General features: G+C 40.8%; 1 protein-coding gene across 2 annotated transcripts in view; it reads left to right on the forward strand.

Annotated features, from left to right (window-relative positions):
* The window catches only part of TRABD (TraB domain containing), a 33,326-nt gene that overhangs the window by 12,260 nt on the left and 3,482 nt on the right, over positions 1 to 17,584 (forward strand). For both annotated transcript variants that reach the window (XM_035559329.2, XM_035559328.2), the window contains exons 3-9: positions 1,015 to 1,093; positions 3,680 to 3,846; positions 4,753 to 4,893; positions 9,923 to 10,033; positions 10,955 to 11,094; positions 13,355 to 13,527; positions 15,488 to 15,599. In XM_035559329.2, coding sequence (XP_035415222.1) covers positions 1,015 to 1,093; positions 3,680 to 3,846; positions 4,753 to 4,893; positions 9,923 to 10,033; positions 10,955 to 11,094; positions 13,355 to 13,527; positions 15,488 to 15,599 — 923 coding nt within the window. The remainder of the gene's footprint in view (positions 1 to 1,014; positions 1,094 to 3,679; positions 3,847 to 4,752; positions 4,894 to 9,922; positions 10,034 to 10,954; positions 11,095 to 13,354; positions 13,528 to 15,487; positions 15,600 to 17,584) is intronic.

Genomic DNA, 17,584 nt, shown 5'->3' on the forward strand with positions numbered 1-17,584 from the left:
AACAATGGAATATGAGAAGAAAGTACTGTTGTTGAAAGCCTTCAACAATTGGATGTGCTTTGTACGCTTCTATTTTAAAACTGACCAGACTAAGTATAAAGTTAATGAAACCAGTCATTCCCACTGAAAAGTTGACATCCTTCAGGAGAGTCTGGCCACTTGCTAATACTCACTAATACTGCCTTTCATTTGGGTAGTACTTGAGTCATTATGGATTCACATGTTGTCTCTAACTTTTTGACTTAATGTTGTTAAGGAACTCCAAATTCTCCTGGTAATCATCTTGATTCAGCTTAGAATTAATGCAGTTGCCTAAAGATAGCTTATAGTTGAGCTTTCTTTGATTCTTAAGTCTTTCTCTGCACTGACTGCTTCTCCAGCTTGGGTGACATAGGCTGAATTGTTTGAATTCTATGCATGGGTTTTAAAAATTGCACGTTAGTTACAAATAAGACTGGCTTTGCTAGTCAAAGACCTGGCATATACTTCTAGGGATAGTATTTTAAAGTTTGTCTTTGGAAGTCTTTTCAACTACTATCTTGTCCTGTAGGGAGGAAAAATATGCAGACACTTAATTTCTAATCTTTCTGATTTCTGATGTATATGTGTATTCTTGGGAGGTGATTAATCTGTCAAGCCTGACAAAAGGAATGCTGACTGGTTGGTAGTTAAGTGAAATAGGCCATTTGATAAGTAGGAATGGTGTTATCAGTGCACATTCTGATTTCCAACGCACAGAACTATAGTACTGTTAGAGATAAATTTGTTGTTTTTATTCTAGAGTCAGACTTTTTTTTAATTCCATGTCAGGTATAAATACTATCTCTCATACTTATATAGCTAGGAGAAAAACAGTTGTAAAACCACAAATGTTTTGCACTGTTGAGACTGCTTAAATTATTTAGTTGCTTGAATATTGTATGTAGGTTCAAATCGAGCAAACCCACGAGGGAAAAAATGTATTAAAACACTTCATTATAATTCCCGGCTTCCTTTTGACTTTGTTTCATACAGGCTGCTGCAGATCCAATGTCCTCCTCTGATGCACCAGAAGATGGACCAAAGGAAACGTCAAGTGTATCGCAGAATATCTGTATGTTTCTGGTTTGACTGGGGAGGGTGTGCCACATTGGGAGTATGTTCAGCTAAATGTCCCTGCCTTTTCCTTACCTAGTAAGGATGCGGCTCTTAGTGCAAAAGGGCGATGTGAATGAGGTCATACGTGACTTAATCTGTCCAGCTGGGCCTTTCTTCAAATCATGCATAAAAATCAAATTTGAAAGGAGCAATGACCTACTGTATTGATGGTCAGTTCGCTGTTCCCATGCTTTCAAAAAAAAAAAAAAAAGGCAAACCTTTTTTTATTTGAGAGACATTCATTTACTGTTTTAGGCTTGGTCTTTGCTCTGTGAGCCAAAGATAGGTAAGTACATGTTTGATTCAGTATTCTGTCATCTAGTGTTACAATGTGGAATCAGCAGTTACAGATGGAACACTTTGCCCATTCCAACACAGTAATTTTTTTGATATGAAGGTCGAGCCTGCAGGATGTGTGAATAGAAGTATTCCAGCCAAAATTGTCTTGTGAAGCCCGGGAGGACTATCAGCCTTTACCTTTTAGTGATTAGGATCAGATAATGACAGACATTCCTCTCTCAGGAGGAAAAAATAAAGGCTGCTTAGGATTTGCTTTCTGTTTATTGATATAATGTTGTGATGTTAATATATACAGTCTTCCTTTCTGAACAATAGGAACATTCAGATTGTGATTTCTGGCAAATAATAGGCAAAGAACCACCTTAGGGCAAATTAGCATGCAACATTATTATAACGCTGAGGTTGCTGAATAATCCCTTGGGACTGCAAATTGGAGAAGAAAATCATGGGAGTGAACAGAGCCTTAAGTAAAGCTATGGGAAAGGCATTCAGACCTAAAGAAGCAAATTAATTTATGTTGCTTTTTTTCCTCTATATATGAGTTTGGTTTCATAAAAAACTAACTGCTCCTGAGAATGTTTTCCTTGAATATATCCTTACTGATAACATCCGTTACTTCACTGTTATAATGTTTTTTCTTCACACGAAACGTAATTCAGTCTGGTTCTGAATATATGTATGAGGTGGAGGCTGGAAAAATTAACAGGAAAGGAAGTCCTTTAAGGGTTACTGAATATGTAGAAACCACTTTCAGCTCAGGGAATCTGAACCATAAGTGGCTGGAGGTGCTAGGTATTTGGAGAAAGTATCATGCATGCTTCCCTGGTTCTTATACTCTTCCATAGATACCCTCTTTTGACTGCTGTGGGAGACAAGAAACTTGATTAGGTAGATTTTGGTTGCTCTAAATAGCTGCTTTTATGACTGTGTGACTGAGAGTGCTACAAATGCAATGGCCTTACCCCTTCTCCTTCCTTTTACAGTCATGTCTTCCCCACCGCCTCCTTAGCATCACCATCTGCTTTGGCAGCAACATGGTCTTCGATCAGACCATACTGATTGCAACACACCATGTTCTTGGGTATTGACCAGGAAGTAGTAGGCTGCTAAAATGCTAACTAAAAGGATGTTGGAGGGTGGCTTTTGTTCTGTTTTGGTTTGGTTTTGGCATAAAGTCCTGTGAGATGTTTGGTGTACTTATGTTGCCCCAGATCTGTCCTACAGAGTCATGAGAAGAAAGAATATATAGTGGGAGGCTGTAATTTTTCTCCGTCTTTCTCATCCCACCTGTAAACTGCTTGCTAACCTTTTTCTGCTGGGACTATGATCCTATTCCTAGATTCTGCTGTTTCAAACCTCTGCTAACTTCTGCAGCAGCTTGCCCCAGAGTTGGTTGAAAACAAAACTCTATTTTCCTATTTGATACTTTTTTTTTTTTATGTTCCATTATAACTTAAAGAAAACTCACACAAAGTTACTGTATTTTCCGCTGATGTAAAATTGAAGCTTCTCCATCTCAGTTGATTAGGCTTTCTGGCATTTCACAAGCAACTGTGATGGAATCAATAGATCTTCCAGTTTTCCACTGCAAGCTTTTTACAGATGGCCTGAATTCATGTTGTACCGTTCGGGTCTTAATCAGTTTATTGTTGAAACCAGAGAAGAACCACTGATTTCCTGACCCAAATGCCTGTTAAGGTTTAATTGCCAATTGTATGCTGATCCCTGGTGTGTTAGCCACACAAAAGGCTAAGACTGGTACTGGAAGGTATCCTACATGCTCCATCCAGTACGTACAGGCGACTTTACCAGCATATTTGTACCAGTATACATATGTTGCTGTTGTTTATACAGATAAAATTACGAAAGGGAACGTTTTTGTTCTAGAATTTAAAAAATGCTTTTTTTTTCCCGATCTAGTGTATACCTTTTCTAAGTATTCTTTGCTTCTCTATCCACCTCACCTGCCACACAGCTTCTCTCTTTCCCTTACTGAACTGCGTGGACAACCTGTCCCAGTGTCCACAGGGTAGGAAACCTGGACTGAGACCCATGCTTGGAGGCAGCCTCTCCAGTGGTGGCACTCTCAATGATGTAGCCTCAGAATTGAATGTAAGATTACAGTGGTAAATCATGGCCTTTTAGCTCTGCTCTGCTGTTTAGTGGTGACATTTTTATTTTCTGTCTTTTTTACTTGCGTTTCATAGTCATGTGCTCTTTTCTTTTTTCTTGACCTTTCTAGCTGATGCAGAGGCATTTAAAATCCTTCTGGAGATGAAGATGAAGAAGAGGCAGAAAAAACCTTCTTTACCGAGCACTGTGACTGAGCTCGACACCGAGGATGGTTCTAAGGTGTATGTGGTTGGAACAGCCCACTTCAGTGACAGCAGCAAAAAGGATGTAGTGAAGGTAGATACGAAGTGGGAGCCTTTCAGCAGTGTGGCGTTAATGTTGTTAACTTATCGTGAAGTATGTCACAAAGCAGAACAAAGTCCAGCTCTCTGACTTGTTTTTTTGCAACCTCCAGGTTCTGTTTCTCAAAGTAGGTGTTGGAGGGCTGACAGCACAGTGGGGTGAACTAAAAGATACCCATATCATCTTAGCAATTTTTTTATGCAATATGTTGCTTTCCAATCCCAGTTTTTTCTTTTTGTCCTCTAAAGAATATGGAATAACACCAGCAATGTGTCTGCATGCTTACTGCGTTGGGAATGTGCTGAGAAGATGCAAAGCCTAGAACAGAAGGGAATTCTCAGCTTCTTTGTGCATGGGATGTATAATGAGTTGTAAAACCATGCTGCCCAAAACTTGAGAATGGAGTCCAATGTACAAGTAGCTCTGAAGCGCTAGTAAAAGTAGGAGCTGGTTCATACTGTACCTCATGCAGCGTCTGCAGTTTAGACTGGCTTTATTCTCTGGGTGCCAGAAGGAGAGGAATCCTGTGCCAGAACCATCAACTCTGGCTCTTAAAAAGCTTATTCTAAATCAGATTGCAATTGGTCACAAATTACAGTTAAAGGGACTTTGCTAATGTGAAAGAAGGAAGCTGAACATCTTGATTTATTTTTTCCCCAGCATAATTTTTCTCCCTCTTATTGTCCCAAAGCATCCAGTAGCTAAATCAATTCACTCTCATTTTCTTCCTTTGTTTTTCTTAATAAATAGCTATTTGGTGGACTCTTACCCTTTCATTGCTATTTTAATTAAAATGATTGTTGGAATGTGCTTTTAGGTCCTTTTTCTCATGAAAGTATCAATATTGGCTATGCTTCTCTTTAATCTTTCCTAAATTGGTGTAAATAAAATCTTTTTCAGACAATACAAGAAGTACAGCCTGATGTGGTTGTGGTGGAGCTGTGCCAGTACAGAGTTTCCATGTTAAAGATGGATGAAAAGACATTACTAAAAGAAGCCAAAGAAATAAATCTGGAAAAACTGCAACAAGCTATAAAGCAGGTATGGATCCTGCAGTGAGAATTAAAGGATTAAGCTAGGAAGGGTTTGTCAAGTTACAACTAAAAACACTGTTCCCACCAGCTGGGAACCCAATGGTGTTCACCAGAGTGGACCTAGAAGTTCACTTACCACCTGGAGGGTACCATTACTGTGGCAAAGTTCAGTGTGGTGTTTTGTTTTTAGCTGCAATGTTGAGGGTTTAAGTTGCACTACAGGATCGTATTGGACAGATGTTGACCTCTGGAGGACTCTTCTGTGTTTAACAGGTGTTCTGCTGGCAGGACACAAGTTTAAGTATTTAATTGTAGTGCTCCACTAGTCCGTTTAAATAGGGCTACTATCTGGGCAATCTGCAACTGTATCACAAGTGTTCAGGGAGCACTTAATTTTGATACTGTCTGCAGGGACCTGGTTAGTTGCATTCCTCCATCTTAGTGTATTTCTCTTTGTGTCTTTTTATTCCATTCCACTCATTTTCTGAGTAGTTCCTCATTGGCTGTAGGTCCTGATGAAGACTTCTGAAAAAGCTGGGCAGAAAAGAGTAGATTATTATTATTCAAATGACAGATGGTCTGGCCGTTTAGTGCTGTTTTGGATGTGTGAGTGCAAAACAAGTTTTGTCCTGTAGTTCTCAGTTTCACCTTGTTAGCTCGTATTTAAGTAATTTTAAATTAAGCCCAGAGAAGGAGCATGAAGTTGATTTTTAAATGGTGATGGGATATTTGAGTGGAATGGTAGCATCTGGGCAAGTCAAAAGTTTTTTCCAGCGTCCAGTTGAATGAACAAGTTCATAAGTTGTTATTTTTATTGATGTCGTTGGGAAATTTCCAGGATTGCAGCTCTTGTAGGAATATAATTCCTCCATGTAGGAAGTGTGTGGAGTGGCTAGGGACAAGTGTGCTGTGTTTAACGTGTGTTTGTTTGTGTACATGCACGTAGTGTTTCAGTGCAGTCTTTCTGACCCGTACGGTTAGGCAATAATGTGCATTTCCTGTTTTCTTTCCTTATGTTCTATCAAAGGATAGAAGATTGCAAAACACTTGCATATTGCATGAATTATTGCATCCATCTGTTTATTTGGGGGAAAGTGGACGGTTTTAATGCATGTAACCAAAATAATGCATCTTCACAACAATCAGAGCAGAATAGTCTAGTATATTTTGACCTGGTAAACAAGCATGGAAGCTTTTTTTTATTTTTAGTCAAAGCTAAATGCAGTTTTTGCTGTATTAAGTTTTTTTTTCTCTCTGTTAAGAGGAAAAAGGCAATAAAAATAGAATAGCAGACTTTTTTCTCTGTTGTAAATTTATGGTGGCAGCTTTGTAAGTAGCAGTTCCTACCACGACTGGAAGTGATCCTCTGTGCAGCCAGTAGGAACCGCAGGCTGTGTTGGCTCCAAAACCAGAGAAAAACACAAGGATCTTTCCTATTGTCACAGCTCAATCTTAATGTCTTTCCTCACAAGGGATAATGCAAATAATAACAGATTAACAAATAAAAACTTACCGTCCAGGCCCAGAAGTTACACCAAAAGTCAAAACTGCTTGTTACTGTCATCCTGGAATACCAAATCAGTAAAAAAAAAAAAAAAAAAAAAGTGTCTTTTTATAATTGCTTGTATAAACTTTAAGCAGTAAAATTACATTTTATTAGTTGTAACCCAAGTTGGAAAGTGAAGAGAGTGTTAAGATGAAACTGTTGCACGCTTGCAGTGGATCTCTGGTATTCACAGCTTATCCAACAACTGCTGTGGGTTAAAAAGAGCCTCCCTCCAGCCCCACCTCCGATTTCAAAACCCTTACTGCGGTTTGCAGAGAGCCACCTGTTTGCTTTCCATTAAGCAAAGCAACCTAGTGCAGACTGGGATCTGGCTCAAATCTGGATTGCCTGAACTGCAGAGTAACAGTTGGCTTAAATCAAACTGGTAAGGCTGGTTTTGTCGTCTCTTCTCCCCGGCTTCATGTTTCCGCTGTCCTCTGTCCATAGCAGAGCTCACGGGAGCATGTGGCAGCCTGAATAAGGCTTGCTTTTTAGCTGCGTTATGTCCCTACGTGGCTGTCTGCTGGTCCTGGCACAAAGAAGAAGGCAGGAAACCTTATTCTTTGCTGCCACCAGCCCTCTTTCTCCTTTGCCAAAACCTTAGATCAACCTGACTTGTTTTTATAACCTACTACTTTAGGATGAAGTTACCTGTGCAGGAATATATCACGATTTTTATTATGCTTCTGGCCAGTGAAAAAACCTCTTGCACAGCATAATACGTCCCTCTGTGCTTAGGTAACCTACAGGACTATCTGTTAAATAAAATACACTGTGAGTTGGTAGGTGATCCATACAGACCCACGGGGGCTGCAGTCACTTGTGCCTTAAGTCTAACCTCCAGTGGATTTGCAGCAGTAGGGAAACCAGTTCCAGTTTCCATGTAGCCAGGTTGTGTTTGTACAGGGCTGCATCCGTGCCATTTAGTGTTGGTTTTATTTTTTTTCTTAAAGAAGAAATCCAGCGGCCTAAAACACACGCTGCTTGTTTCTGCCCGCAGTTCTGCAGTTACGGTGTTGGATCTGTAACTTGTTACAGAGTCAGGGTAGCTGCAAGCCCTGCTGCTCAGGCTGTGTTCTCCATACATAGCAGAAGCGTGGCTGTGCTGAGCCTGAGGGAAGGTTTGTGTCCTCCAGAAGGCCTCTGACAGTTGCCAATAGCAGATGCCTGGAGAAAAGCATCAGAACCTGCAGTCATACTTTGCCAGGGTATTATTCCTCTCTTCTCCCGTCCTACTCGCTGTCCCCACGCTAGTCATGGTGTCAGCTATGCTCTTATCTTGCTCAGTCATCTGTTCCCAAACCTCAGGAGTGTGCGGTGTTTAACCTCTTCCCCTACGCTTGGTATTTCTTTTGCACATTTACTGGTTCACATATTTTGTCCTCAAGGCACAAGTCCAATTAAGATGGTACAGTAGCACGTGTTTCTCTGTTGTTCCTTTCCTGATAATCCTTCTCGTTTTTCTCGCTTTCTGACTGTGGAATGCCAGGCTGATAAAACTGGTATTTCACATCCTCTGCCCTGTGTGCTAATAGCTCTGCATTCCTCTGCCTGTGCAGTTGTTTCCTTCTGTACGTGCACTGCTTTGTGTTTGTGGCTGTCGCATCTAACCTGTGAACTGTGGGTGCCAGCCACGCAGGATTTATTGCTCTCCTGTGGTCATCTTTCCTTTATCAGGTGTGGAATAATCTGGTATTGCTAAAAACCTCTCTGTGTTTTGCTCCCACTGTTATTCCTGCATTTTGCTCTTTATCCCCAGCACTTTCTGGCTGGCCGGTTGGTGCTGGTTGCTGCTCTGTACTGCTGCCTGTCACCTTTTATCTCGGTGATGCTGAGCAAATATGGCAGGCACTGAGTCTCATGCAGGTTAAGCGCAGAAACGGCTCAGACACGTTTCAGAGATGCAGCCCTTTGTTAGCCATCACTGTGTAAAATGCAGACTTCGAATACCTGATCCTGAAGGGTGTGTGAGCCCACAAATGACCTCAGGCTGCATTTTCTTCTTTTTCTTTAGGTTGTTTTTTCTGAACTTCTGGAAACCCTTGTCTCCGAGACTTTTCTCGGTCTCGAGGATGCTGAAGACCTTTCTTTTCCCTGCTCTCTTTCTTCCTCATCTCTCCCCAGGAGCCCAGTGCCCCGTCTTTCTGCTTAGCGTATTCATTTGGTGGCGACTGCACGACAGTCAGTTGTTCCTGTAACACACACCTTGCTTGCTGCTTTGTAGCACGGGGAAGCAGATGCACAACTGGCTTTGAAAACAGCTGCTCTGTTCTGCCAGTTCTGGTCCTTCGTGACTCTTGAATCTGCTTGTCTGCAGAAACTGCCTACGACTTGTGGAGAGGTGGTGTAAGCATCAAAGCTTGCGCTGGGTGGGTTGTTTGAGCGTGTCCATGGGAGCAGGGAGGGGAGACCAGGACCTTCCCCTGGTAACTTCAGGCAGTCTTGTTCACTCAAGCTGTCCTATGTAACCTCATTTTTAGTCGCATGAAGCTGCTGGTAGAGCAGGAAATTAACCTTTAGCAAGGTAGCGGGGCATGTTCCTTTTGGTAGCGGTACGGACTGATGCCAAATTGAAGGAGATGTGTAACCAGGGATGGGTTGCTCTTGGAGACAGCTAACGCTCAGCCACTCGGTCTTTGTCGTAAGAACAAAGTTGGGTGCAGGACAGCCGGAGCTGGACAGAACAGCTCTGGATGGATTTCCAATGTTGTATTCATCCCTGTTTGAAAGGCTAGGAAAGGGAAATTTTGCTTAAATGTATGTAGGAGATTCTTCCTCTTGTTCAATAAAGAACTCTGGACTTTAAGTCTCTCTTTTATTATAGATTTTGTGCAAGGAGGAGCCTTCAGTGTGCTTGTGGGAGTGCGTCAGACACAAGACTGAGGTTTTCCTTCTAAGTTTTCATGTGCTGAAGTTGTGCACATCAAATTCTTGTACAACCCTGAGTTTTCTGTGTTCCTGCAGACCTGTTAACCTAACTAGTGCTCAGCCCAGTGCTTCACAGGGGTTATGGAAGTATTTATGATTAGACCACTCTTTCCCTCTCAGTAGCTCTATAACTCGACTGTGCGTTCATTGTACGTTCAATGGAATGTGCTTTTATGTTTTGGCTTTTTGTAACCCGATCAAGAAAAAACAAATGCGCTGTATGAGCAGTTCTGCCATTCAGACAATTTCTTCAATCAGGTAGAATGAATGTAAACTGAAATAAGTCTGGCTGCTCTCCTGTCCCTTCCCATCCTTTTTTTTGGTTGTTATTGAAAGGGAGGATAGTCTGGCTGCACACTCAAGTGAAAAAGCCACTTTACAACTGATATAAGCTGAAACAAGAGTGGTATTGATCAGTGAATTTGTTCCAAAAAGCAGCTTCAATGTCTCGTCTTCACTAAGATAATTAATGTTTTTCATGACTGTGAACAGTACATTATTCTAAGAAATCCACACAGTATGTTGATATTTCTTTTTAACGTTTTTCTCCCTTTTTTGCCAGAATGGAGTCATGTCTGGATTGATGCAAATGCTGCTTCTGAAAGTGTCTGCTCACATCACAGAACAGCTGGGAATGGCCCCGGGAGGAGAATTCAGGGAGGCTTTCAAAGAGGTGTGAAATTGAAATGTTTTTTCCGAGGTCAAATTCTTGGCCTCTTGCTCTCAGAGTCGGTAAAATAAAGGCATTTTCTAGTGACTAGAAAGGAGCACTTCGGCTGTACTTTTGCTGAAGTCTGTAAAGTGGTAAAAACCATCTTCAGCTTCAAAGTATATTCAAAGGTACAGAGGTTCACAGCCCTAGCTGACATGAAAACAACTCCAAAAAGACTTTAAATGATAAGTGATATTTTTGATGGTATTTGTTTCAGTTTATTTTGTTCCTCTTGGATAACTATTTAGAATTTGGGGTATGGATGCTGGTCATTTGTGGTGTCAGGATTTCAGTCCATGAAAACTAACTCTAATTCATCCAGAAAGGTTTATTACTCTGTCCTCTTTGAAGTGTGTTTGAGATTTTTAAACAGGTATGCTTAGTAAAGAACTTCCAAGGAATTCTCTGCTGTGCAGAAATTTGTCAGCCTCAGCTACAGCGAAGTCTCACCTGGCATTGCCATCTGGTATCTAGCATCAGTTTTTGTTTCATAAGCTCCTTCTCGAATATATTTTATCGTGACAAAGTGATAGGATTTGACAGGATCACAAACCTGGTTGAAAGCAAAATGTCCAAAATTATTTTGCCTTGGACTTTATTCACACCTGGAGAGATATTGAGCTCCATAGGAAGAGGGCAATTGCAACTTAACATTTTTTTTTTACTGTAATACCTACAGCATCTTTTAGCTGATGTATTCCTTTATGAAGGAGTATATTGAAAACTTTATTTATTGCAAAGCCAAAATATTTCTTGATGTTGAAGTATCACACTACTTGTTCTTTTTTAAGGTAAATCACGTAATAACATGAACATTATCTTAATAACAGCATACTGTGCTTTCAGTACAAGTTGACTAGTAATTTATATTTTCTCTTCCAGGCTAGTAAAGTACCTTTCTGTAAATTTCATCTTGGAGACAGACCCATCCCTGTTACGTTTAAGAGAGCAATTGCTGCACTTTCTTTCTGGCAAAAAGTCAAGCTTGCTTGGGGCCTTTGCTTCTTATCTGACCCAATCAGGTATGAATAAACATCCCGTATGTTTATCAGAGAATTGTTCAGCTCTGCAGTGTGACTTGGTAGGAGCTCAAAGGTCTTGGTACGCAACCTCATGTGGTAAAACCTTAAATTAGTGAGGTAGATAGATATACAAACTACATGTCAGTAAGGTATTTAAAAGAAGTATTTAAAGTATTAAAAAGAAGTATTAAAAGAAGTATTTAAAAGAAAGCTGGCTTTCTGATCCTGTTACATCTTTGTTTAGTGGTATTTTGATACATTACGTCCAGGCTGTGGATCATGTTGAAGTAAAGATTCAGTGCTGTGTACAATTGAATAATAACTAAAAATTTTTTTTTAATTTTTTTTAATGCTGAAATTAAAGTTTTTCCCAGCACTACTGTGTGGATATTGTAAATGTAAGAGAAAGCAGGGCCTCAGGATGTTAACTTAAACTGCCTTAAGTTTTCCAGAGGACTTGGGCCTGCTGTGTTAAGTCACATCTGGATCAGGGCAGCTCGAGAACTGAGTCAACATCTGCTATCTGAGCAGATTTGGGGAACAAGAGAAAACACTTCAAGTTTGTGGGCAATGTGTCTGACTCTAAATGAACATGACCTTTATAAAGGGACACTGTTAGGAGTTCCTGCCTTACAGTAATACTTCTCAGATGGCTCTTCTCTTGCTTTGTTTGGTTTCCTCTGCCCTTTAGAGAAACCACTGTGCCAAGTTTGCTTCCTTTTTGCTTCTGGATGCAAGTAGGTGTGAGATAACTTGCTTGAACTGGGTGAGAACATGCACAGCTGTCCTCCGAAATTCCATCTGCTCCTACCAGACTTGCAGTGGTGGGAGGCTTGCCAGAAATGGGTTCCCAGTGCACGTGGTCCCTGGATCTCTGTGCCTGTGACGGGAGCTCCATGCAGCTCATAAAGTAATCTGTCAGTTTTTTTCAGGCACTTGAAATTGGGCCAGGACTCAAACTGTAGTAAGGACAATGGAGTCTTCTGTTTCCCAGCTTTAGCGTTTACTTAATTGTTGTTTCCTGTAAATGCTTGTTACATTCATCTGTAAAATGTTTGGCCAGCTTTCAATCTATTAAATACAGTTAGTTTTGTTAATTAATGGTCTAATACCGACTTGAAGCTATTTGCATGCTTCTGGGGGGCATTGGAGGGCGTATTTCTCAGCAAATTCTCACATTTTTCATTCATTCCAAGGTAATTTCCGTTTTCAATTGAAAAAATAAGATAATTGTGCTTAGCTATACCTTTAACATAATATCCCAATTGTTATCGTACAATTGATGGGTTTGCAGCATTGGTGACTTTAAAAGTAACGTGGGTAGGAGTTGAGAAGGAAAGGTGGTTATAATTAGGAAGCTGTTGGGGGTGGTTGTGTAGATAAGATCACTCAGCTATCAACACGAGATTCTACTGAAAATGGAGTAATTGAAAATCAGACTTGTGTCAGTCTGTTTCTGTGATCTTTGAAAGCTAGCAAGGCTCTCTTCGGTTGTCTCTGCCATTTGTAGTACCTTCTGATCTCAAGTGTATTAAAAAAAAAGTTTGGGCATCCTTCTTGAATAGGTAGTGATGCAAAAACAGAAGATTCTGGTGCCACAAACCATGACTGTACCACAGCTGTGGCTGCGAACAAAGGTTAACAGCACCTATTTAAAATAATAACAATAACAATACAAAAGCTCATTAAATTCACTCCCACAGTTCTTATTTCCTGCCCGCTTCTATTCTTCCGTTCAGGGAATTGATTAATAACTTTCACTTCCCTGCTGAAGGCCTGTGACTGACGGAAGGAGTTCTGCAGCCCTTCTATCCCTGCAGACTGTGCCTGACAGCGTGTGGTTTTGTTCCTTAAATAGAGCCTCTGTGCGTTCAGCGATCGGATCTGCTTCCTCAGGGGTGCTGTGTTGCCTTTTTTAAGCTTATGAATATAAAGTAGAAGTGGGGCACCGGGATAACTCTTTCCTTTGAAGTCCTGGTGCTTTTGCTCAGTTTTTTAAACTTCAGCTTTTTAAACTGGGAAGGGTGAATATTCAGTTGAACTGCCTGAAGGCAAGTGACCTCTCTTCTTTCCCTTGCCCTCACTGTAGAGGCATTGTTCAGTATCCAGCTTTACAGGCCTGTGCAGACTGCTTTGCTCTGGGAGAGGACAACTGTCCAGCATGGGTTTATGTGAATGTGTGCAACACCTTCTTATTTATTGGTTTGTATTGGGATTTGGAAGTATAACATCGATACTGAGAAAATTTCCTTTCTTTCAGTAAAGATGATGTGGAGAAATGCAAGCAGAAGGACTTGCTGGAGCAGATGATGGCAGAAATGATTGGAGAATTCCCTGATCTTCATCGAACGATTGTCTCTGAACGAGATATTTACTTGACCTACATGCTGAAGCAAGCAGCAAAGCAGATAGAACTACCTCGAGCTTCAGAAAGTAATTGTCTTAAAGCAGATAACATAACCAGCAATGGGTTTTTTGTGTGCTATTACAAATTTCAGTTGTTCTTGGGAAATCTGTGATGTTCTGCGGGTTTATCCGAGACAGATGCTGCATGTCACGGAAGCTGACACTGCTTGAAAAGTTAAAAGGCATATTACTCCTGTTGCAACCTCCTATAGAAGTAAAGAAATTCCTCAGAGCAATAGGCTCCAAATTATGATTCTTTTCTCATTATGCTATTCAAAAGTGGAAAACACTGGTTAGCCTGACAACTTTTTGAAAAGGCAGGCATCTGGTATTACAGCACAGCATGGGACAGACGAGGCATGTGTTCCCTGTCTCGCTGTCTCACCAAATTCACTGTCACCAATAGCTGCTCAGGCACAGATTTCCTGCTAAACTAATTAACTCTAATTTCAGCATTCGTCATGCTTTGCTTATGATATATTGGGCTCCTAGGAGCTCCTGAATGTGTGTGACAAATACAGACTCGGCATGTTTCAGCGAGTTGTAAGCATACGGAATAATTCTATTTCTCTAGCCTTTGGAAGTAATTTGCTGCCATGTGTGATCTGTGTGTCCTTTATTCATATATACGTGCCTGTCCTTATATATTTGTGTGAGTGTGTGTGTGTGTGTATATATATATATATATGCACATACTTAAGTAGTTACTGATTTTAATCACTTCAGTGCAGACCTCTGGCACTGTCTTGTGATTGCAGAAGTGACGAAGGGATTGCATTTGTGTTCTTGCATCTCCCTTGTCTAGCATTACTTCAATGCTGCCTTCATGAAATTTCCCCAAACACTATAATATCCACTGTTAATGCAGGTGGCATGGCTGAAGTAGGCATGAATGCATTCAGTCACTCGATCTAAGGAGCAGACTGAAAACTTTGTGTAATTGTTGGTTCTTGGTGGGTCATGAGCCACAAGAATTGTGTAGCAATTTACCTGCATTTTTAATTTCTTTAAATTTGCCTTAAGGTCAGAGTCTCTGGATCACTGGTTTAGTGAATGTCTGCGAAACCGAAGGGGTTTTATATGGATTAAATATATAGATATATATATATTTCCATAAATAGATATTTATGGAAATAAAAGACGGGGCCACAAAAGACAGTAGTGTAAGTGTATCATCTGGCAGGTAAGTCCTCTGCCTCAGTCTCTTAGTAAACAAGACAGTGCCTGAGGTGGTTTTGTTAAGAAGCTGTGCATTATTTAGAAGCTTTTCTGTTAATTATTTTCATTGTGTCATGGTGCCGGTTTTTCCACGGGGAGAGAGGAAATCCCAAAACTTTGAGAACACTTCAACTTCACTGGGTGTTGTGCAAGCTTGTTGGTAGATCAGAGGGGAGAGCGAGCGCTGGCATGTGTTGAAGCGGTCTGACGGTGGCTGGCTGGCTGCTGCACACAAATAGCGCAGGTTTTGCTGTTACTTGCTGCAGCCAGGTCTGTACTGGGCAGCTTAGCAGGGCCAGGCATGGTCTCAAGCCCTCTTCTCTGGCTCTTTGTGCGTGTTAGCCCATGTTTTGTCACAATCTGGTTGCGTGCCAACTGTCCGAAGCTGTGAGCAAAGCTCTGCTCAAGAGACAGCAAGGACCAAGGCTGTTCCCAATAAACGCTACAGAAACATGACCCGTGCAGGGAAGGAAAGAAATGAATTTAGAGGGCTCATATTCCAGCTTCAGGGTGGAGTGTAGCCAGTTCTGTTTACTGGAACAAATATTTCCTGACAATACAGAAGTTATGCTGAATTTCTTCCAGACTTCCAGCAAAAGAGGCAGTCGGTGAGATATGTATTAACTTCAGTATGTGACAAAGTTTTAATATGTAGCAGGAGGAGCTTCTTAGAAAATACTCTTCTGTAATCTCGCGTATTACCTGTTTGTTTATAGCTTGAAACTACTTCTTTTACTGATGCATTCCATTGTCTCCGTTTCTTTCCTAGCTGAACCTAGAAGATATATCCCTGCTGTTGTAGTTGGTGTGGTTGGGATGGGTCATGTACCTGGAATTGAAAAGAACTGGAACTCTGACTTAAATATCCAGGAAATAATGAGGTATGTCATCCTTTCCTGTGTCCTGACATAACAGCTTCTCTTGCTGAAAATCTGCAATGAGTGATTGTTTGGGGTTTTCTTGGTTGTCGTGGCTTAAAGAAATGTCTCTGCTGTAATCCCTGCCCTGTCAGCTCACTGACTTGCTGTGCAGATTGTGTGCGCAGCAAAGGAAAAGGAACTGTCAAAGAAAAAAAGAACGTAATTGGTTGGCTATTGAGGGAAATAAGACGAGAAAATGCCCTTGTTTAGAAAGAAAACCTATTGATCCATGTGTAAGGCTTTTCAAATGAGACTTCAAATGAGACCTGTAGAAGGGGACAAAACGAGGCTTCCAGTCTAGCTTAGATAAATACAAACTGAGATTCAAAGTTTTTGTTGCATCAGGCTCTGTGGGTTCTGGGAAGATTATTGCTGTTGCTTATCACCGACTTTTTGGCTGGATATAAAAGTAATGGTATGGTTTAATGAATACACTCAACACGGGCTGATCTAAGCCACACACCTGCAGAACTCCACTCCAATGTAACTGTTAAAATAGATGTATGTGCCCTATAAAAGAAGGAATTAAAGAACCAAAATGTTCAGACTGTGTATTCTAAGCCACAAAGGTCAGGACGTCAGAAATGTAGGAGGGATTATAGTACGATCTGGTAATACCGGTCTGCAGTGGTTTGGGATAGTGGAGCCTTTCAAATATTAGTGCTTTATCTTATCACAGCCATTTACTATGTTTGTGTAAGCACCTCAGTGTTCCTGTTTCATCAGAGGCTCTGAAATACAAAAGAGACTGTGCCCTGGCTAAATGGAGTACCTGGGCATCTAAAATAAGCTTTAGAGGGTAAAATCCAGGTACTCTGGGTATCTGGATCCACAAATGGAAAGAGTGCAGAAGCCTTGCCTAAGTCTTTCTCGAGGCTAAACCGAGCTTGGACTTACAAACTAGACATCTATATCCCTCTGCACCTTCTCAAATAACCTGTAGAATGAGCTTGCAAGAATGTATAATTATATGGTTAATGCTGGTTGTATTGCTGGCATTTCAGAACTGAACAGCCCTAAGTCTGACCATATCTTCATGTTTACATACAGGATCTTTTTCATCAAAGTTCATGCCCTTTGACTTGACTGACTTTACCATGCTAAGGCATAACTAAGTGGAAGAACTACCAGTATCTTCCCTAAGACTTGAATGTTGCATTAAATTGACTTTCTAAAATAATATAAAGCAAATCATGCAGAGAAGATTACTATATTAGGATTTGTTTCTCATTAAACATTTTTTCCTTTTATGCTGTTGCAGTGCAGTGGCAGAGCAGTTACATTTTTTTGTCAGGGATTTTCATCTACCTAAAGTGAGAAGTTTTAAATATTTTTTTTAATTTTTTTTTGTTGTGTTACAAAATGGTCTTGGAAATCATCTGAGTCAAAACATACACGTTTCCCAGACTTCCAGTTTTTGGATTCTGTCATTGAACCTGACTCTGAGCAGATCTTACTATGCTCTGAATTGATCTTTAAGTTGCACTGAGGGACTGGAAATGGCAAAGAGTAGATAGAAAAGCATATAAGAAGGCATAAAGGGATGCCTTTACTCTATCCTTTGTTCAATATGTATGTCTTTGAAACTCTTCCTGTACATGCATTCCCTCAACATGCAAGATCTTACCAGTAGTAACTTTGCCCTAATTTAAGCAAATGGGTCTAAACCCAGTTCAGTTGTATCCTAATGTCAGCGCATCTGACAGGGTTGGAGAATGCCCATAATGTTCTTGCACTCCTGTAACCGATTGCTTCTAAATATGTTGGGAACATTTTCTCAATATAAATAAACAAGAACTCCCTTGAAATGGCATGCAGAGAACTGTCACCGAGGGGATTATACGGGTTGCAATGTTTGCCTGCTGTAGGTGTGGGGTGAGCTGAGGTACCATGGAGCCTGTTAGTGTAGGTACAGGGCTCTCTGCACGTGGCTGCATTTTCAAGCC

This window comes from Cygnus atratus, chromosome 1 (assembly GCF_013377495.2).
Source record: "Cygnus atratus isolate AKBS03 ecotype Queensland, Australia chromosome 1, CAtr_DNAZoo_HiC_assembly, whole genome shotgun sequence".
In the NCBI taxonomy this organism is placed as follows: domain Eukaryota; kingdom Metazoa; phylum Chordata; class Aves; order Anseriformes; family Anatidae; genus Cygnus; species Cygnus atratus.